Source organism: Plectropomus leopardus, chromosome 9, assembly GCF_026936395.1.
Source record: "Plectropomus leopardus strain MGB_pleo_1.0 chromosome 9, ASM2693639v1, whole genome shotgun sequence".
In the NCBI taxonomy this organism is placed as follows: Eukaryota; Metazoa; Chordata; class Actinopteri; order Perciformes; family Serranidae; genus Plectropomus; species Plectropomus leopardus.
Genome location: NC_142184.1, coordinates 9009949 through 9033232, shown reverse-complemented (window position 1 = coordinate 9033232; position 23284 = coordinate 9009949). Strand labels below are relative to the sequence as shown.

Below are 23284 nucleotides of genomic sequence, written 5' to 3'. Positions count from 1 at the left end.
TACTGCACTTCACTGGGACTCATAACACTGTCACAGATGGCTTCCTTGCAGTTTTGCAATCAGCCGTGTCAGACAGACATCAAAAAGTAGATTACGTTGTTTTGTTTTTTTTGACGGCGAGTCACGTGACCCAAATTATGAAATTAAGTTGCCAGTCACATGCCATCCACGTGTCGACCCCTGCCAGCCACAGCAGCGAGTCTGGCTCGCCGCCAACAGCTCCGAGCTTTAGGCCTTAATCACTTACACGTCTCCGTTCAGCTAAAAAGCTCATTCCATCTCATTTGACTCGAACAAGCTGCCTCTGTCTGTTACTTCCGTTCTTGACAAAATTATTCATTTAGGCTGTTCAGTGGTTAAATGTGTCACAATTGTTGCAATAATTACATCCAGGGAGAGAGAGAGAGAGAGATGGGAAATAAAGAAAGACACATAAAGGCTTACATTCATTTTTGTAGACAGTCTCTCTGCTTGAAGCTCGAGGACTGTGCCAGTTGTTCCTCTTTGGGATGCGACTTGAAAAAACAAAGCAAAAGAAAAGATTCCCTTTTCAGAAGCATTATATTACTGTATATAATATTACAGCATTGGAATTTAATACACTAAGAACAGAGATACCTGCTATTGACAGACTTTAATCTGCAGCTTTCAGTGCATATTTATGAATTATTACTGTAAATAAACTACAGGAATAGTCTGACATTTTGGAGAATATCCATTTTCACTTTCTTGACGAGTGTTAGATGAAAGATCTATATCACTCTTATGGTTCTCCATTAAATATGAAGCTGGAGCTATGAGACAATTAGCTTTGGCTAATGCTAACATAAATACTTCAATCAGCACCTCTAAAGGTGAAAACAACATCCATTCAAAAATTGCAGGGCAAAAATGTGATGAGAAGTTATGATCCTGTGCTGCTTGTTGAAGTAAGAGATATTTTTAGGCTAGGAATGTAAATCATAAATTTCATCACGATACAATATGACTCTTTGGATAACAATATAATATTTGCTGATATCACAAAGATAATTTTGATCTGATTGAATTCAGCAACCTGCAACTGATGTGATTCAGCATCAGTAAATTTCCTCATTGTTCCTCTTGGCTGCTCATCATTATCTGCCTGTTGCTGGGCCGCCAGCTCTGAAGTTTTAGGAAGAAGGTGCACTTAGACAGAAATGGTATCACAGGCGTCCCATGGGAATTTCAAAATAAGGGTGACAATATGTAAGTGTTTTCATTTTGCATTAACAATACTGGATCATTGGTCATTGAATTGACATATCGTTGTAGATCTATGTATTGTTACACCTTTAGGCTCAGAAGGGTCTGGCTGAACCCATTATTAGTTCACGCTTACAAACAAAAAAAAACACTTTAGTTTGTTTTTATTTTTTTAACCCAAACACAACATCTTGGTTTATGCTAAGTCCAAGATGCAGCGACAGTGTCCTTGCACAGTAGTGTCGGGGGTGAACTTGTTTTGGTGAAGAGACGAGCACTAACATTAAAATAACTAAATCCCTGCAAAATAAAACACCACATAGAGACGTTTCAGCATGAAGGTTGCTTGCTAGGAGGTTGTTGTTGTTTCACACATAGCGCTAAAACGTAGGTCTGCTACGTGGGATTGTGAAAACGGCAACACTGACTGAGAACGGCAGCTGATGAGCCAGACTAAGGTAAGTGTGTGTGCAAAAAGACTTTGACACAAATTTACCAGAGGCAGTGACCGCAAAACTTGTTTTTGCACTCAAGTTTGGTACAGACTAGAAAAACAAACATATTATGTTAACATGATAAATTAGACAGCTTTAGAGGGTGCTGGTAGGTTTTACCTTCAGACAAGCTAAGCTTTTTCCTCCTTTCCAGCATTTATGCTAACCATCTTGTGGCTCCAGCTTCATATTTAGTGAACAGAGACCTACAATGAGAGCAATGACTAGTGGAAACTTACGGTGGTTGCTCTGAGTTTAGCGAGCTCCAGCCAAAGTAAAAGTTTATAGTTTAACTTTTATGGGCGAATTGCAACTGCAGAGAATAAACAGCCCATCAGTAAACAGAGACCAATGACTCCTGTGACATGTTGATCCATGTTTTAAAGAATCTCTTCCCACCTGAAACACTTGAAAACATCTACCAGCTGCAAAAAAAAAGCCACACTTTGCCGCTGCGTGGTTGAATAAGCTCAAAGAGTGTATTTTACCAAATGGTGAACTATTCCTTTAAAAGCTTCGTGAGGAGCATGCAGATACTCACTCTGTGTAGTGAGACTCTCCGGGGTCACTGAAGGCCTGTTCCCAATGATCAGGCATCATGCTTCTCACCCTGGCACCGATTCTGCTGCCGATGATCCCGTTCTCTATGATGCGACCATCCCCGCTGCTGGAGGCCCGGGGCCGCCCGGGGGACCGATGGCTGGGAGGGACGCTGCTGCTGACACCCGCAGAGCCTCCTGTAATTAAAATGTCATGAAAGAGTGTTTAAAATCTAAACTCAGCAGTGATATATTATTTAACAGATGCAGGAGGTGAAAAAGTTTCTCTCTTGCAGTCTGTAACGACCTGCTGCTGGCAGTTCCATGTCAGGCAAAAAAGACCTGAGGTCAGCATCTCGGCCGGCTTTGTCCCCCCCAAAGGAGGCAGAGCGTGTGACCATGCATGCCACACGACTAGCAGAAGAAAAATAAGCATATTTTCTGCAGAGCTGTCCTTGTGGCTGTCCTTCAGCATGGATCTGAGGGATGTAGGACATAACATGGGGCGTCCTGAGTCCCACTGTACTCGACAAGTGCTGCCGAACCCATCCGCCCACACGGTATCACTTCAGAGGATGACTCAGCAGAGGTCAGGGTGTTGGATGGCTCTCTCAAACTCCATCCTGCATGAATCCTGTACTCACCTCGCTCAACAATCCAGGCTGCCTGCTGCCCTACCTGCCTGTTTGGAGCACGTCTCTAGCTATCTGGATCTCTGCCCGCCTGCGTTTCTCACCTCCCACTCTGCCCGCCTCTCTCTTATCTGCTGTACCATTCTGGCTCCCTGCCTCCACCTTTCCTAACACTCAACCTCCCTGCCTGCCTCCACCACCACCCTGTGTCGCTGCTTCGCTCCCTTACCCTAAACATCTAATCTCATGCTCGCCTTCTGTTCAGCTCCGGTGTGCTCTAGTTTCTTGTTGCCATCACTTCTGCAACTCTCCAACAATGCTTTCATGATTGTAGTTGCACTTTTAGGTACTCAAACCTGAACTTTACTTGAGTTTTTCCATTTTATCTCATTTAATTAAATATTGTACTTTTTCCTCCACTACTTAAAAAGAAGTGTCAAGTTGAGGCCCCTTTTCCCATTTCAGATGTCAGATGAATTTTTAGCAGTTTCCCCACAGAATGATTTCCCCTCTGAGCTTCTCAGGTGGCTTCATTTAACCCTTGAAACACAAGATTGCACTTAGCGTTATCCTGTTTAAATCGACCTAAAATAAAAACCATATTAGCAAGATCATTCTGCTGGTTGCAGCTGATAATAAATGTTTAAGGCCAAATGAAGTCAAATTATTTTTTTTCACATAAAAGCAGAGATTAAAGAAAACTCCACAAAATGAGCACACAGTTTTTATGCAGAAATTTGTTGGTTTTTTTTCTTTCCAACTCCATTAATCATCGTCCGACCCCTCAGACCTCTTGACTGGGACCTTGACTCCTTGAATAAATTTTACTGGACTATATTATCAGTCACAGAGGACATCTTTCTGCAAGACGAATGCTTTTACTTAGATACTTTAAATGAACTGCGTGTAAGATTTAGGGGGATTTAATGTCATCTAGCAGTGAGGACTGCAGATTGGTAAACCTAAACTTCTGCAGTAATGACTTGGTTGATTTCAGTATTATTAACCAAATATTTAGCATCTTCTTTTGGATAACTTCTTTTTATTTCTGAAAAGGATAAAATTGGATTGTTCAGCTTTGAATAAATGAATACACCCTCCCCCACTAGTGATTAATACGCCTTTTAATCCTAACAAAATAAACCATGTCTGGCACAATGAGTCATCCATCACATCAAAAACAGAAAAAGTTTTTCCCCCATTAAAGGACAAAAATCCATAATGACTCCGTGTTTTAGTTGAGCCTAATGATTTAACACTTTTCTGCTTCCTCATAACACGACTCTCCCTTACCTCCTTGTGGGCACATTTGCCTATCTGCTCACCTCCTTGCCTGCGCGACCTAAGGCAGCCTGACCTTCCTTTGGAGGTGATCCAGCGATCGATGAGGCCACAGCCCCACTGAGAGTTTAGAGCATACTAATCGTGCAAATGATTGATTAATTTGGGTATCAGAGACTGGAGCTAAAGATAGAGGGACAATGCAGTATTTAGATGCAGCTACTGTGCAGTGCTTAACAGATACATTTGAAGACTTTTTTTTAAAAAACTGGACCAAAATAAGAATGTAATGCTCCACTTTACATGTATGACTTTGCTCACACACGCTGTCACCAGCTTTAGTGATACTCGCCTGACAGGCCTGAGTCGTCCTCGCTGTTCTCGCCGTCCTCTGCAGCCTTTTCCAGGTTGCTGAGCGATTTGCTGCGTGTGCGGAAGTTTCTGAGCAGGTTGCGGTGTTCCTGGTAGGTGATGGGGGGGCTGTCTGCGCTGATGTGGACGGGCCGAGGTGTGCCGTAGTAATTCCCTGAGACAGAGAAGGACAAGAGAAAGGCGTCTTGAGAGATGGAGTTGCAGTGAAAACAACAAAGTGTAAAACTGTTTGCTTTAAATAAAACCACATTAATCTAAAGGTGGTCAGAAACAGCACACAGTCTGCATTACAGGGTTCATACACATTTTTACCAATAAATTTCCATGACTTTGAAGTAAATGTTTAAGACCATACATGCTCTGAAACAGCCATCCATACTCCTAATCGGGTCTTTTTCATTATTATATAATAGCTTTTAAAAATATATATTATTAAAAAAAAGACTCAGAACAGGATTAAAACTCAATGTTAAAATATAACTAAGGAAGCCATCATTATTTATGAAAGGGGAGGGCTAGTATAAAAAAAGGGGGAGGCATGTCAAATAATTTTTTAAGCCTTTAAGGTGGTTTGTAAAGAAAACATTTTAGATTTTTTTGTTTGTTTATTTTTTACAAGAAAACATGTTGACGATTTTTTTTTAATTCTGGTGTCCGTAAACAATTATAGTGATTTTTGAAGAAAAGATTATGCCTTCTTTGTCCTTTAAATGGTTTGGTGATTTTTGAAGAAAACATGCATCTTTTCATCAAAAATCACCAAAATTACAACATTTATCATAACTACAAACTGTAAAAAACACTGTTTTTTGTTGGATTTTCACATTTCTGACAGTCCTTGGACACATCATGTATTATTATGCAGGTTTGTGAAACAGATTTCTTTGTACCCAGGCATAGACATATTACTGACTTCCAATCTGATATGAAACAAAAGATTTTCTATATTCACATATTCAGTAGCAGGCTGGGTTCATGCCATTTTGCACACAGACAGCACATACATGCTACATGCTTATATGTATGTGCATTACGTGTCCCCTGAGATCATCCGCTGTATATATTCTATATTGTCAGTTGTAGCCATCTGCTCCAGCTGCTAAACAAGAAATGAAATTACCTCCACCCCTCCATTTGGCTTGTGGAGACCCAAATGGGCTGAGGGGAAACATTAGATTACTGAACTCTACAACAAGGTCACCAGCCGTCACCATTTGCTGCGGTTTCTGCAGGCGACAATGCTGCTGATACTCCCGATTGCTTTGCTGTAGCGATGTGTCTGTCAATGTCACACGGAAGGCAAGTGAGGATGACATTTATTGCTCCCATTAAACTCTTATAAATTATGGATGCTAATGTATGGAGGGTTTTTAATCAGAGGCAGCACTCTGACCCTTATAGGAGAGGAAGAGGAGGAGGAGTCTGCGGGGGAGAAAGACATGAGCCAAGCAACACCTGATGACATTAATATGCATAAAGAGATGGCAGCTGACTGCCTTATTATGAACTATGTAAACCTCGTTCATCACAGCCAAAAACTGCCAATACGTGTTCTTTATTTAAAGCAGCTGGGCCGACTCTGTCTAAATGTAACAAAATCCACCCACCAGCACCTCTACAGCTCACTAATTAACACGTTTTATCATCCCTGTCATCACCCGAAGCTTGCAGGCGACCAGCAGAGACTCCAAGAAATTGCTGCACCTGGCCAAGAAATTCTTGCACAATGACATATATTCTTTTTATGAAGTGCACGTTTGTTTACTTCCTTTACTTTTTACAGTTAGCTTTATCTATAATGTTGATAACTTTAATCATTCATTCTTAAAAATAGTGGGTTTTTTTATTGGTGTACATCAGTCACTTTATGTTTTGGCAGCTCTTTCACACACTTATGGCTAAGCTTTAAAAATTGCGATAAAGTGAACTGATGCTAAACCGAATGATTAGCTAATGTGGCAGTTATTAAAAACACTGAGGTGATTATCTGAAAGATCACAACAAAATCACAAAATCACAATCACAAACAGTGAAAAGGGTGATTTTTGTTAAAACTCTTGTCAACTATAGAGTAACATTACCTTCGCCTCTGACCTTAATGATCACATTTCACCCTGAAGTTAGTTATTTAAGTTTTTGCAGTTAGCTCTTTACTTTTGTTATATATTATTCGTAGTATTTACGACTGTTTTTAGTATTTTGAATTGTTTAAATGACAAGTTTAGCCATTCAGCTAGCCTGTCTGCTGAAATGAGAAAAGCACCGTCAAGTTTATGAGGAGGACGGTCAGCTCTACTCAACTTTATTGCTCGCATTCACGAGAGAATGTAACATAACATATGTCACTTTCATTTTTGGCAGCTCTATCTAGCACTGAGTGTTAAAAAAAAACTAGAAACTAGAAAAGAAGATCTAGAAATCAGGCTAATGTTGGTGCTTCACTGACTAGCTAATGTAGTTAATGTTTATTTAAGACATCAATGTAACTGAAAAATGATCAAAAACACATAAAAAAATAAATACTACTAACACTATGTACAAAGCTTATTGTGAAGGTGTCAGAAATGCATGAAATGACCACGGTCTCTGAGCACAGTGGCTGCACATTTTGGTTTAAGTACTAAATAACTTGGTTAGCTTTAGAAAAAGATTGTGTTTTCGGTTTAAATAACTACGCATGTCACACACAGGACACAAGTACACTGTAAAGTGTAAAGACATAATCATTAAAACTAGTTGACGTTGACTTCAGAGACTGGTGTTTGCTCTCCCACCACCCCGACCATGGACCAGTGGGGTTGTAACATTAACCACCGCTAACTGGATGACATTGATGATTGAGGAAATTTGAAAACTCCATGACCAATGATCCTAATTGACTTGATCTACTGGCACTGTTTCACGAAATTTAAAAACATTATGTGCCACCATTAAATGCTGTGCAAGAAGACAACAACCTGTCACCTGCAAAACCACAGCATGATGATTTTACATTTAAATTTTCAACAATGCATTCAATAATTCAAATATAACTCATTAATCATTGAGCCTTAGGTGCTGCTGGAGTCGGCCTCACCTTTGAACTTTCCACTCTCCAGCAGCGCTCCCGACTCCTCCAAGGAGAAGAACTCCTCAATGGAGACGAAGTTGTAGTCTACGCCTGAGATTTCCCCGTCTCTGGGCTGTCTGGTTGTACCTGCAGGAGGAAGACAACAGGAAGTATTATGTCATACATCAGAGCCATGAGGACAGAAATACTGCCCGCTCTAACGTGGATGACATGTCAATTAATCAGAGCCTTTTCCTCTCATCGGGGGGTCATGAATCTTAGTTTAGAGTTAAAACAAAACAACAACTCAGCAAAATATAAATAGTCCAAGCAGTGCAGTTTGACAAATTACATAATTCAATGAAAGGTAACAATTTAATGGATCCACTCGGGTTGTATTTAAAGTTAAAAAACTGATGGATTAAAGGATGTCAACAAATTCAATAAGAACATAAATTGATCGTGGCAATTTAGATGTGGCCTCTTTAACCCTTAAAATCTGAACAAATCGACTTGATTTCTTTAAAAACATGGGAGTAAGGCAATGAGCAACAAAAGACAAAATGACTAAGAAACTAGGAAAAAGTACAAGAAAATTACCTGCAAATTAGTAAAAAGAAAAAGAAAAAAAAGGTAAAAAAAAAAAAAAGAAGAAGAAATGACCTAGAAAAGTGCTTTTAATAAATTAAATTTGTAATGTAATTCTAAATATGTTATATATATTATTACCATATATATTAACAAATATATTAGGATAATTGTATTTTTTTCCGCTAGCTTTTTTCTTTTTTCCCTATACATTTCCCTTGCTTTTTTAAAGTAATATTCTAAATCCATACTACTATTTCTTTTTAATTTGTGAAGCATTTATAACCAAGTTGCTAATTGCCTTTTGCCGTTTCAAAGGGTTAATTGCAGCATTGCACTCATGATAATAAAGTCAGTTGCAGGTCAGAGTCTCCACCCACAAACCCAAATTCGCCCTTTAGTATGAAGAGCACGAAGATGATGGTAGGAATTTACCAGCCCTCTTTATTATGAACGGATCAATAGGAACAGAATTAAACATTAATGAGGCACTGTGAAAGTCTTAAAGTCTTTCTATCACCATTGCAAAGATGGAGCACTCAGATGATCAATGGTCTGTCATCAGAATTGATTCACATTGACCTTGACCTACAAGAGAGCAGTGAGTCCAAACCACGGCAGGAAAAGTATCTTTACAGCGTCTCAGTGTCTGCTGTGTTTTGACCAAGATCTCCTCACAGTAAAATACGTGTGCAGGCATGTAGTGTGAAATATATCACATTTTTATATTTCTCATTAACTCCAATCTGGTGGAATCATTTTAATTTGCAAATTGAAATTCAAGGCCTGTTATGACCTTGAGACAAGTAATTCCTTTCTGAAGACAAAATCACACCAAGCCCAAACTAAGGACAAAATCTCCATCCTTCTCCTGAGGGACCACATGTGATGTAAGCGCGGGGCTGGCAGGAGGGAGTCACACCCAGCTACCCTATAAAACCCATGATTAATGCACCGCTGTCCTGGGAGCTGCACTCCCAGCCACAATGACACATGCAGGACTGCACAGAGCACGCAAACACACACACACACACACACACACACACACACACACACACACACACACACACACACACACACACACACACACACACACACACACACTACAGCCAACTCACATGTGTAGACACAAGGGCTGGACACATAAATATTAGAGAGCATGAGGCATCTAAATCTAAACCTCTTCTTTCTGTAGCAAAGTGTGTTTACTGTACAGTATTTATCTCGATCGGCCCCAGAGGAGGAGGTTCAGGCCTCTGATATTGTGCTTGCAGTTACAGCCAGCAGCTGTCATGCCATTTTCTTTTCTTTTTTTTTTTGCCAATGTTTCCACCTGCTGTGACTACGTTTTATCGCAAAAGCCAACGCAACAAGCAATTTTCATGGCTTTACATGAGAAAGGGTATACACACACACCAACCGAAAGTCACAAAAACATTTCGGCTGTATATATGCTGAGTTAAAAGGTGCAGTGAGTAGGATTTAGAGGCATCAACTGGCAAAAATGGTATATAATATTTCTAACTATGATTTAATAAGAATAATGCATTTTATTTATAGAGCGCTTTTCAGGGAACTCAAAGACGCTTGAAACTCATTTCACGGGTTTATAACCACCTAAAAAAACATCATTTTTTGTCCTTACCTTAGATGAACCCTTTATATCTACATACGGAGCAAGTCCCCCCCACAGAGTCTTCCATCTTGTTTCTACAATAGCCAAGAGTGGACAAACCCAAAATTGGCTCTGGGGCTCTTTGCGTTTTCCTGTTTTTCCTGTTCACACTTGGCACACAGGAGAAGCTTTAGTTCTGCAACCTCCCCACTGGAAGCCTGTAAATTCGCACACTAGACCTTTAAGGGCTGCAACTGACAAATACTTACATTTTCAATTAATCTGTCTGTTATTTTTGCATTTTTGCTCAAATATATACTATAGAGGCTTTGTTGGCTATTGTTTTAAAACCAAATTTTCAGTTAAACCCAACCCCATCTTTGTCCAGTTGCTGTGTCCACAATTATCATAGCTTTCTCCTGGATGTTGTTTCTTACAATCTGGCACTTGAACGACGCTACCAAACACGGAAAAGTCTTTCTTTTGCATTTTAAAAAAAATCTGTGTTCAAAAACTCTGTTAAACTCTGTCCTCTGTGCTTCCCAAAGAGACGATTTTCTCTAGAAAAGTTTGACCCTCACGTTACGGCTCATTAGGAAACTGTCTGATGCCTTTAAAGGGGATGAAAAGTGCTGATGTGATTGGCCATCATTATAGCTTGACCCAGCTCCACCTGCTGATGCTGTGTAATGGATTCAAACCCCTTTGTGTCACGCTGCGCCGGGGTTGTGTTTGCATCACCAAAAAATGCTACTATCAAGGAAATTAGAGGTCTCAGCGTCTAATTAAAGATCTGATAGCAAATCTCCTGATGACATCTGACATGAGTGTAATTCTTCTTCTCCCCTCAGGACACACAGTATCTCTCCAGCTGATCTGGTGCAAGGCAGGGATTCATTATCTATGCACCCTCCTAGGAAATATATATGACATGTCAGCGGGGGGACAGAGATGGATTATTGACATCTTCTTCTTCCCCCGCCTGTCCCTGTAGGCGCCGCACGCTGGTCCCCCGGGAGAGGGGTGAGGTAGGGATTGAAGAGGTAATTACACAGAACTCTGTATCAACACCCAGAGAGAGCTGTCTGTCAAGATCATTGCACAAAAATAGCTAACAAAGAATCCAACAGTTGAAAAGGCCACAGACGGTCTGCCTGACAACGCTGCAGCGAGCATATTAAGAATAACTAAATGATGATGTTTCTTATCTCTGACTCACTCCGAAGACAATTAGGAAAGTCTTTTATGGAGGAGACAGAGAGACACAGGCAGCCTTGAAACCACGACATTGGCGCTGAATCATCCAAGGGCACATGTACAAATGGTTAGTGCGATTATACAAATACGGATGGGAAAGTTCAGGAGGGTAATATAAGGGCTTGCACAAAGAAATTATACGCATGAGGAAGCAAGACAGAGTAATTTTTAATGCTGAAATAGAAATCTGTGTTATGTAAAATGGCCTGCTTAACTGGACTGAAGATACAATGTACCGCTGTTTCTCTACACGTTTACCTGCTCCCCAAAGGCCACACAGTAAGCATCCTGCTCCAGCACACAGAGCCATTAGACTGCAGCCAGCCCCTCCTCCACTTTGGCACTGATAGACATTTGCTTTTAATTTAATTCCCCCCCTCTAGATTATTGATACAGTAGCCTGCATTTATTTAATTCTGCCATTCATTTCAATTTTTATGCACTGCCCTCCTGACTGAGCCTTTGTAATGATATTTCCTGCATCAGTGCCAACTCCAACATCACAGAACATTGTCTCATCAAAAGGATTCAGGGACTGACGTTCTCTCTAAATAGCACAGCGGTACAAAATCACAGTTTCAGAAGAAGAAATAGCATCTAAATGAAGCAAAAACAAATCTAAACTGAGGTCTCGTCATGCTATCTGCGCTTCTGTAGAGTAAATAATGTTTCAAGACTTGTTTTATGAGCCGCCGAGACCAATTAAACTTTACGTCAGGTAATGCAATGTTTTAATTATCGCCAAAACAGAAAACTGCAGCAAAGAGTCTCCTGAAACAGGAGGAACATACATATGATCCTGAAGGGGGCCACAATGAGCCGCTGATGAAAACTCCTCAGCTCCAAGTTCCTGTTACATCAAGCACAGCTGCATCCTCGATGGAAAACAACCAAAAGAGGAGTAGAAAATATGTTCCTATATATCTTCAAGTGGTCTGAACGTTTCCCAAGCCGTCTTAGGATCAGGCAAGCATGCGTGTGTTGGTATGGGCATGAGAACAACAGCATCTTGCTGTCACATCTCCAGCAGATCAGAGGATTACACGCTCGTGGGCTGAGCCTGCCTTGTTGTCACTCAGAGACGTAAAGTTGTTTCCAAAGTTTGATACAGGTTAATGGAGTATATTACAGTAATTTGTCATAGGGCTGGGCAATATATCAATAATATATTGATATTACTACATGAGATTTTATATCCTCTTTGATTTTCTGATATCAGAAGTGTTGTCCTCTCCTGGTTTTAAAGGCAGCATTACAGTAAAATGATATAATTTTCTGAACTTTACATACTGTTGTAGCTGTTCTATTATTTGCTTTTACCACTTAGTAATTATGTCCACATTATTAATAATTATTTATAAAAATCTCATTGCGTAAATATCTTTTTTATCAATATCAAGTTATTTGGTCAAAAAATGAACTGAGTTGAATATACTTAATTCTAAACATTAAAAAGACACTCCTCGAATATGTAAACCTGCCTGTCTGCTTGTTTTTAAGATCATTTTCTCTATTTTCTTTTTTTCACATGTTCGAAATAAATCATCTAATCAAATCCAATCATTTTTTTAAAAAAGTGTATAACAGTCAACATATAGGCTATAAAAAAACTTTCAAAAAGAAACATAAATTTACATTTTATGTCCAAAAAGGTGTAGGCAGATGCAAACCAAAGCCAATAAATTATATTTCATAAGCCAAATCTCAGCTCCATTGTCAATCCCCACAACTAAACCACTCTGTTCATGCTCTTCATAAGAGTACAACACTACCCAAAAAGCAAATAAAAAATCTAATTCTGACAATATCACCCTTTGCATGCTTTACTTTCCCCTTTCTTATTTTTGTACCTTGGAAAAATTCTTTTTTTGAACATCTTTTTAAACTGTCTGATATTTTTACTTTGATTTCTTCCTCCAGTCCTTTTCACAAAAGCAAACCATAAATAGATATACTTTTGAGGTTGGTGCGACCGCAACATTGTTCCAGCTTTGTATATTATTCTTGCAGTCTTAAAATCCACCATATCCATGAATTTCAACGCATGTGACTTTATAAACAAATTCTTGCTGTGTTCCCGATATCCAGCATTGTTTACTATCCTTATGGCTCTTTTTGCTGTGTTCATAATGTTTGCAGGGTGCTTTCGTAGGTGTTGGCCCCACACCTCCACAAAGTAATTCAAATATACATTATGGCCATACAAAAGAACAAAAATGATATGATATTTGATTTTCTCCATATCGCCCTGCCCTATTTTGCCAATAAACACAGTGTCTTTAATTCAATGTCTGCAATCTTTCCTGATCAAATCTGTACATGACAATCCTCTTTTCCATCCCATTCTCCCTTTTTGTCCACATGGCTAAAAGCACTCCTTTTTATTTGGGCAATTCACTCCCTGAGCAGCTGCTTGTGGCTGCACGCGTGCGGGGCTGAGTAATGAGAAAGCTTGATATGAATAAAAATGCAATTATACCGTAATATGAATATGCATGTTATGTACTGAGCGAGACAGTTTTTTTTCTTCCCTGAGAGTTTTGACCTGTGCCTTGTCCTGTCAGCGAGTGGGCTGTGTGGCATGGTGGCAGACTGTCCCTCATGACCTACTTCCTGGACTAAAGGAGAGATTAGCAGCAAGTCCACACTGCCACAGCAAGGTTAAGACTACACACACTGGGTAGTTTGACTTCTCTATACTAACACCTGAAAAGGGGGAGAAAAAAAACCAAAACAGACCAACACTAGTCGGAAAATGACATCAAGCACAGAGATCATTCTCAGAAAACCCAGCACGGCGGCTAGATCCTCTCTCTCTGCCCCGTGACGTCATATTACAGAGGATTAAGATAGCAACAGATGTACTACAACTAGCTGACTTTGGCTGCCATTGTGCCTGATTTTATTCATAAGCATCAAAATGAAACCGCTTGTGTCGACTACAGGCCTCTGTTGATACAAAAGCTGCTCTATAATAAAAAGAACCTGTCAAACACGATCTCATTTAATACCATCTTACCCACCACCAGAACAAAGTAATAGCCTGGAGCTCAGGGGTGAGGACTGTAAGGGGGAGACTGCCACTGACGACAAACCCACTGGTGTGACAGTACAGACTGTTGCTATGGAAATGTCCAAATGGATTGCACTTGTGGCATTTTCTGTCTCACCTAAACTTGTCATTTGAGTCTCTTCTGTTTTGAAGCTTTGAGTTTGGCATTTTGGTCGTCGCCATTTTGGATTTTAGGAGCCGGGAGTGGCCTGAGGTCACCATATTTGGAAGAGAGGTGGAGCTGGGGAGGACTGAGAGGTGGATCCAACTAAGAGTCTGAGGTGATGCCACACAGACAACCTGTTTATTGAAGCAACCATGCCCTTAATTATACAGACTTTAAGCTTTAATTAAATTTAAACGGGTGTGTTCTATAAAAATTAACTCCCGAACAGTCATGGATGAGGAAGTCAGCTATTGAGACCAAGGCCCAATGCACCCCTTTCCCCTACTACTTAGCCCCGCCGTTTTGCACATTCACATATAGCGATAAGATGTCCTGATTAATGTTGGGATGGACGGTTAAGTGCTGCATGGGCCCCTAATTGGTGGTTTTTCCAAACCGATTGTTATGAGAAATCCCCTGCAAGATGACTGTGCGTGCAAAAAACAACAACAAATGTATTTTCTTCATTACTAAAGATTTAAAAATGAAAATAACCATTACATAATCTTAGTTCAATGCTTCAATGTATCATGGTCAGTTTCTTAATAAAAAGCATAACAAAAGAAATTGCTGGTATGCCGATGTCTTTTAATTAGTTACATTTTTAGGTATCATATGCTTTCGAAGTAGGGAAAGCATATGATACCTAAAAATGTAACTAATTCAGCAGCGAAGTTGCACTTGTTACCGCTCCTCTAATGTCACTGACAGGGTGGGAGCACAGGTTACTAATGTTAGCCTACAGAGCACTGCTTAAGGGCGTGGTAATGAAGCAGTGCTCTTTTATTTGATGACTTGTTTGATTGAGAGCATGAACCTAAGTTGTGAACAAATTGTGAGCATCCTGACAGCCAGGGCTGCCTGTAGCCCACACAGTGTTGCCAAGTATTTTCCAATGCCCTCGCACTACCTCCAAAAGTCACTAAACGTCGCAAGATGATATATATGGCATATTCACTATATCCTGCAGTATCCTTTTTATGTAAACGCCTGGGTCTTGAAAGGATGTTTCATTTCACAGGGGAAGATTTCAACCACTACCCGGTGTTTCTCTGTTCTGGGGGACAAGATGGCACTCAAAAATGAGGGGTAGGAGTAGGAATTTAAAAAAATGGGATTTGACCCAATACTGTCTTTTGTACCAACACACTGACTTGCTTTGGGGCCAGCCTCCGGTGGCCACGAGAGGAACTGCAGTATTTGGCACTTCATGATAGCTTCATTTTCAGGACCAGAAGTTGCTGCTTGCTTATAATTAAGACCTGACAATGTGTCAAGTTTTTTCTCATCTCATTATTTCATTAAATCCCATCGGTTCTGCTTGCATCCAGTGACACATGGAAGTGAGGAAAATAGGTCTGTAGGATTAAATGCCAATTAACACCAAGTCACTCGCATGGTAGCAGCCATGAGATGTGTTATCAAAGAATTAATGAGGTCCGTAACTTAAGCGAGGTATGCCAACTATATTAAGAGTGCAGAGTGCAATGTATGTATGTATTTATTGCATAATGTATGATGATTGATTAAAATACTACTACTACTACTACCTTATATAAGGCTTAAACACATAACAGTAACAGGACAAAGATCTGCACAGGAGGCTTAACCCTTTGAAACCTCAGCAAATTGGCTTTGCGTCCCTCAAAAATATGGGAAGAAGGCAATTAGAAATGAGAAAAGAAATGACCCAAAAATTTGCAAGAATTTCGTCAAAAGTACAAGAAAATTTACTGAAAATTATTGTTCAAAGAAAGAAAGATGAAATGTCATTGAAAAAGTGCTTACAAAATGATAATTTTGTAACATAATTTTAATGATGATAATTATGATAATGTTTTTGAATGAAATTGCACCAATTTACTCAGGGTTTAAAGGATTTAATACTTTTGTTAAGCATCTGAAAGCAGCACAAGAAAAGTAATTTAGCTCCAGATTTCATGGTAATGGACATACTGTAAAAAGAAATATAAAGACACGGTATATAGAGAGATAAAGTGTACAGAAAGCAAAAGAAAAGGAGCACAAAATGGGACTCACAAGGTACAGCACGGAGGTAGAGATTCTCTCGGATGACCTGCTGGAGCTGGCTGTCCACTGAGCCGGGTGTGAAGCACTTGCTCAGATACAACCTGAGATCCTTGCACAATGTGGAGCCTGAGGGAAGGGCAAAAATACAAGTGTGTCAGGGAGAGGGCAAAGCAAAGAGAGAGAGGTAGGCATTAAGAAATCAGCTCAGTAAGCACAAACACTCTGATGCTGTATATTAACTCTAAGATTTGTTTGTAGCCTGTCAAATAGAGACTGAAATTTATTTTAATCTTTACTGCCGCTGGGCTTGATTTAACACTATCACTTTACAACCTAGACATTCACATTCACACCAACTGATCTCTCTCTATATCACCTCTCATAGATCCTGGGTTTAAAATATGTTTTCCCAACTCCCTCATGCATATATGGATAACAACCTACTGAGCTTAATTGCTCCAGACACAACAGTTGTCACCAGGGGAGGCAGAGCTGATCATCGTGGCTCAGCTTCCTCTATCTGATCTCTTAATATCATCTCAAGTGCTTTACGGCCTCTGATGACAGGTCACTTGCTGTTATGAATTGGCTGAGAGCATCTCCAGCTCGTCACTCTGACAGACGATCGCTCTGTCGGTGCTTCCCTTACTGGCCATCCACGCCCCTGTCGCCTCCTCTACCCCCACTGTCTGTTACAGCCGCTCTGCAACAGAAGCCAGCTGAATTTGCCGTTTGCTATTAAAAAAAACGTCACAGTGGTATGACTTTATTACTGGAGGCAGTCATCTGCACGTACATACGACTGGCCACATATGGCTGCCGCCTGTAAAGGGAAATGAATCCAGCCAGCGGCCTTTTCGGGAAAATGATGGGCTTTTGTTCATCATGTTATGAAACAGCTGCTGTTCTCTGGTCTGTTGAAGAGCAAAATTACGACCTCGATGTCAGCTCTCTGAAACTGAATGAATGCTCAGATGTCGTAAAGAATTTGAATTGAAACACAAATGGGCTACCATTAAAGGGACAGTTCAGCCCAAAATAGTACAAAATACATATTTTACCTCTTCCCTTTTGATTGTTTTAGTGTGAGTTGCCGAGTGTTGGAGACATCGGCCGTAGAAATGTCTGCATTCTCTCCAATATAATGGAACTAGGTGGCTTGTGTTGATCAAAGTGCCAAAAAAATACATTTGAAAAACTCAACAGCAATAGCCCCTTTTACACTGGTTGTTAAAATCAGGAATTCTGTGCCGGTATGCCGCCTCGCCGTTCTGTATATAAGGTTTGATTACAGAATGGGAGGACAAAATTGTCTCACCTTTAAGCTGCCATGGGAGATAGTAACAATGTCGAAACTATTCCTGTACAAACAGGACAGCCGGCGATACAAGAGTGACAGTTTAACAACGTGTTATGTGTTTAACTCACTTTGGAAGATCTGAAAAGCAGCTAGCAGCTGACTCAAAGAAGAACAGTGGCCATAAATGTCCGCAAATTGGGAAAACAATGAGATTCAGGAGCTCCTTACCCTCCGAGCAGAGGAGGAGATCAGCTGCCGTATAACAGAGACGGTAAATGATTGTTATTGCCGTGTTAATGCCACTGTTGTTCATAAAGCTCTGCTGATGCAGTGTTTCCCATTAATAACCACTCAAACCATGTGTAAAAATTATGCCTCTTTTGATTCCGCAATGCCGGCATGCTATTTAAAAACACACCCTTGAGCAGCTTGACGTTTGATTCTGAGTACTAAAAATGCAAAGGAGGCATATATAAGGGACTTAGTAGCAGCCCTATAGCGCGGTCTCTGTGTAGAAAGAGTTACTGTCTCTTTCCAGAAATCATGACCCAGATTCTCAAGATGATCAACAGATCTTGTTGTCAGCAGTTTCATGTAGGAACTATTTTCTTTCTTCCTAACTACACCTGCCAACTGTATCACAACTGGCTCACCTAGCACACTGCGCTAGCTATCATTACAGCTCAGGTGAGGAGGACACACAATTAATGTTAACATCTTTTGTTGTCACAATTGATTATCTTGAGTGACCGGGTCATGATTTTTTGAAAGGAAACATCGCTGTTGAGTTTTTCAAATGTATTTTTTTCAAGCTGTGTGCCATATAGTTCCATTATAATGAAGAGAAGACAGACATATCTATGGCCAATAACTCCAACACTCTGCAACTCACAACAAAACAATCTAGATTGATAAATAACACTAAAAGTAAGAGGTAAAATATGTGTTTTTGACTTAAGGGTGAACTGTCCCTTTAAAGCAAGAACGTCAGATGTCAAGGTTATAAGAAACACAAAGAAAAGCCACTATGGATGTGCTGTCTTTAGATTTGCGAAACATGTGATGGACAGATCACATCACTACTCTTTGATTTTTGTCCACAGAGCACCAGCATTAGTGCTAAAACCTTTAAACTGCTGCTGCCTCTGGGGAAAGCAGCCTGGTGTCCTGTGTTTCAGAGGCTGGAGCAGAGGGAGTTGTAGTGGGAGTAGGAGTAGGAGGAGGTGTGTTACAGCAACCCGGAGCATCAGCTCATCCATCACTGTCCACACACTACACGCAGTCCAAGCTGCCGAGGGAGGGCCGGGCCAGCTTCAGAAATGATAATGGATCTACCAGCAGCGGAGGGACCAGGAGCAAAGGTCCCCATTTACACCCCTGCGGCCAAATCAGCTATCAATCTGGCAAGCAAGGCCATCGGGAGCGGCGGTCAGGTGACACTCCGGTGACATATTGCTCTGTTCAGAGCCAACAAAGACATCCGTTACCCCAGCACCCTGTTCTTAACATCAAGGCCTCTTGCTGGTGATAGACAACTATATCGGCACACTGTTGTCATGTGTCATCCGCAATTTTGACCTCCTACCCACATATTGACCGATTGCCTTGACATATCCAGACTAATTGACGAGTTCAAATAAGCATCAGAATGCTACAGGCTGCAGATTTGGCTTGTGAGAGTCTGCAGAGGGTTATTGAGCAACATTATTATGGATGACAGCTTGGAAGCCAGTGTAACAGATTGTTTGGGTGTAGTGTGATGGAATAGGCGCAATGGTGTGCAGCATAAACAACAAGTTAAACTGTCTACAGCAGTGATACTCAACTTACAGTCCGCAGGCCAAATTTGGCCCGGATAGGATGCCAGGCGGCCCCCTATCCATTTTGTAAATCACAATAAAAATGAAAAGATTCACACTGCTGTTCACCCTTAGTATACATACAGTGCCAGAGGGTATAAAACAGTATCAAAACAGAGCTTGTTAATAAAAAAGTGCCAGTGGAGGATCCCATACACCCCTGAAAAAGGGCCGAGCTAAGCCCTTAATGTCCTAAAACCCTACAAATGTCCTAAAATCCTAGAAATGTCCTAAAATCCAGAAAGGTCTTAAAATCCTAGATACATCCAAAAATCCTAAAAACATTAGAAACCCTAGAAATGTACTAAAATCCAAGAATCGTCCTGGTCCTAAAATCCTAGAAATGTCCTGAAAACACCCTTAAATCCTGGAAACATTAAAAAATCCTAAAATGTCCTGAAATCCTAGAAATTTCCTAAAATCCTAGGAACATCCTAAAGTCCTAGAAATATGAATTGGGCTGCTGCAACTGACCCTGGCCTTCTGTCATTTCCCAAAAGTGGTCCCCAAGCTAAGCAAGTTGAGTATCCCTGGTCTGTAGTGTTAGGGAGAGAATGAAAGATTGACTGTGGGCCATTTATAAATGCCATTAGCAGAGGCCTGTTGTGTTCACACCTTTCTGTGACTGTGATTATTTACACATCTATCAAAACAATGGAACTTATTTATAGAGAGGTGACTTATTGTCCTGAGTCCTACCTGGGGACACAGTCTTGACGCGGATCGGATGGGGGCAGGAGTTGAGGACGCCACGGACATCTCCTAATGTCATCCCTAATACCGGTGTTCCCCCAATCTCTAGGATGATATCCCCCACTGTGAGTACGCCCCCAGGAGCCGATGTGACAAAAGGAAACTCTCCATAATCTGCTCCTCCACCAATGGCGATCCCCAGCTCCCCCGACGCGCCCAGCAAGGGGACGAAGCTGTCCTGCACCTTGGAACGCCAGTGCAGCTTCTTCACCGCTGTCTTAGACATGGCAAATGAGCTGGAGAGGAAGGAAATTAGAGAGTGAGCAGAAGGTGTGGAAACAGTAAAAGAAGTGTCAATTATATAACAAGTGGAGAGGGAAAGATCCTGTGACTTCAGGCAGGAGGTTGTTTTGTTATTTAACCTTTGTCAGTTGTCACTGTCTGAGGTCTGGGGAGTTGCAGCGTTCAGAATGAGCAAAAGTCATGAATAATTCCACTTTAAAAGGTTGGGATGTTTTCTCAGAGAGCATGGCAGACTGAAAGTCAGGAAGAACACAGCACATGGAAACGGAGTCTTTGTTTTATGCAAACACACCACAGCACAGCACATGACTGTCCAACCAAAGACTTTCCCTCAGTTAATTGCACTGGCTGCAGGCTGACGCTATGTTTTCATGTAAACACACAACACTGGAGTTAGTGCATGCTGCAGCACTTCTTCAGTCACATGGGAAAATCTAGTTTGCATTCGATAAAGGTGCAGGTCATTGAATGCACAAGCGAGCTAGGAACCTGTAGCTGCAGTCAAACACTAGAATCATTTCAGTATCAACAGTGATGCATTATACTTTTACCCAAATATAGATTTTTATAGATTTTTCTGGACGATGAATAATCACCCCGTTTGTTTGCACTCTGTATTCTCCTGGACAGATTCTCCTATTGTCTGTGTTTTTGCCGCAACATGTTTCCTGGGGAGCAGCTGTGTGTGTGAGTGGGCTGAGGATGTGGCTGACATGGTGAAGATTTGTTTGAGTCGACAGTGGCTTGACAGCTGTGATGTCCGGAGAGAGCGGTGAGCGCTCCTCTGACATTATCAGAGCAGAACTGTCACTCTGGCACACAGGACAACAGAGAAACACAAGGTGGGGTAACAGAATCCAAAAGACAACGTGACTTGTTGATAATATGACAGAGAACACTAATTATCGAAGGAATAGTTTGACATATTTATATATGTTCATAAGCCTTCTTGCTGTGATTGAGATGAGAAGAAGCCACTCTTGGGCTGGAGATATACTTGCTGTTAATTACACGCACACTTACGTGTGATGGCTGCTACCCCTGCGTCGGTTTAACGAGACAGGGACACTAGATGCAGTATGTATATAAACAGCAGGGGCAGTAATAAGTGATTTAGAGGACTTACGTACCACCAACGTTGTCGGCGCTGTCGCCTTTTCTGCCTTGATCTCAACATTATTGTGATACTATCCTCCTCAAGTGTCTGTAGTTTAAATCCCACACATCCGGTAGCTGTATACGTCCTTAGCTCTCTAAAGGTATCCTCCAGTAAGACAAGTCGCAGATAGGCAAGTTTATATACAAGAACACTCACGGAGCAGCTGGACACGTATGTGAACAAAAGGTTAAACACAAGTATATCTCCTGCTTTATCTGCTAAATATAAAGCTGGAGTTAGGAGACTTTTAGCTTTTCTTACAAGAAAGACTGGAAAGATGGAGGACAGAGATGGCATATATTTGTTTGCCTACCAGCGCCATTTTCTCCTTGTTTGTGTTTGTCTTAACGTTACCTCAGTGTTTTCCTTCTGGTCAATTTCCATCTTTTTTTCTGCCTGTCAGCTGTCTCTTCAAAATAAAAGCAACTTCTTTGTTAACAGGAAATAAATTAATACATAAACAAAACATAAAAACAATGAAAATGCAAATTATACACTTGTTGAATATTGAGGTCATTACAACCCATATAACTATTTTCTAGCTTTGTATTCTTTGTAGTTTCTAGCTTTGTAGTAGAGTGGTAGTGGGAGTAACACAGAGGTACTTGACATCTGATAACCAGTTTTCAACATATGGAAGTGAGCAGGGTTTGATCTAAACCGCGTTGGAAAAATGATAGACACAACCGGACAAACTGTTTCCACCCTGCCTGCTAAGCTAACTATATCCTGGCTGTATCTTTATATGTAAAAAAACAGGCATGAGAGTGTTATCAATCTTGTCATTCAAATCTCTGCAACAATGCGAACTAAACTTCTTTCCTAAAATGTCAAACCATTGTACCATTGTACATCTATGCTAACACACACTTTTAAGCAATGCTGCTTAAGGCTACAGGGATTGAGCAATAGTTGCATGTTGTTTTAACAACACAGTGTGTGCAATTTGTACTACCTGCAATATTGGATTAAGTGCATTTTTTGGTACTGCTAATGCTGTTGTGATCATATGTAGTTTGTTTTATTGTAACTGTGAAGACATTTATGGGCGGGGCAGCTGAGTCAAAGATAAATTTTCCTGTGGGGACAATAAAGTATATTGTATGGTGCCATAACTTGCTGACATACAATATTTCTAATAGAAAACCCTGATCTCCAGTTCCACTGTGGTCGGGAGATTAGCAATTACACATCACTTCACCAAGATCCAATCCTCTTAAGTGACTATGTGACCATGACGACCCTCGGCTGAGTAGGGGATAACACGACCAGGGCTTCCCTGGGTGCTACACAGAGCCCGGCCCCAGCAGGGGCACCCTGGGTCCTTTAGTCCAGCAGGCCTAATGAGGCCGCTTTAAAGAGTGAGAGAAGGACAGGATATAACTAATCCTTTCCACATGACTGGTCATTCAACTGACAGATCTGACAAGGATCCTCTTCCTCCATCCTATCTCCTACTGCTCGGCCAAAAGAAGGGGTCCCTGGTGGCTTTTTATATACAGAAATGGACAAATGGGAAAGAAAGGGAGCAGAGAGAGATTAGAAATAGGGTGAGAATGAAATGTGAAAGATATGGAGGGACTGCATGTGTTTTTGTTCCACACTCTGAGAGTAACAGGAGAAAAAAGGGAAGCACAGAGGTCAGATGGAGATCGAGAGGCGCCACA

The 23284-nt window shown here is 40.8% G+C and overlaps 1 protein-coding gene across 5 annotated transcripts in view; it reads right to left on the bottom strand.

Moving 5' to 3' along the window:
- magixb (MAGI family member, X-linked b) overlaps positions 1-23284 on the bottom strand; it is a 61528-nt gene that overhangs the window by 24946 nt on the left and 13298 nt on the right. For all 5 annotated transcript variants that reach the window (XM_088081892.1, XM_088081893.1, XM_088081891.1 and 2 more), the window contains 6 exons: positions 20162-20451; positions 16313-16429; positions 7622-7741; positions 4526-4699; positions 2263-2458; positions 445-515 (listed from right to left, as the gene is read on the bottom strand). In XM_088081892.1, the coding sequence (XP_087938018.1) occupies positions 445-515; positions 2263-2458; positions 4526-4699; positions 7622-7741; positions 16313-16429; positions 20162-20441 (958 nt within the window). In that variant the 5' untranslated portion in view covers positions 20442-20451. The remainder of the gene's footprint in view (positions 1-444; positions 516-2262; positions 2459-4525; positions 4700-7621; positions 7742-16312; positions 16430-20161; positions 20452-23284) is intronic.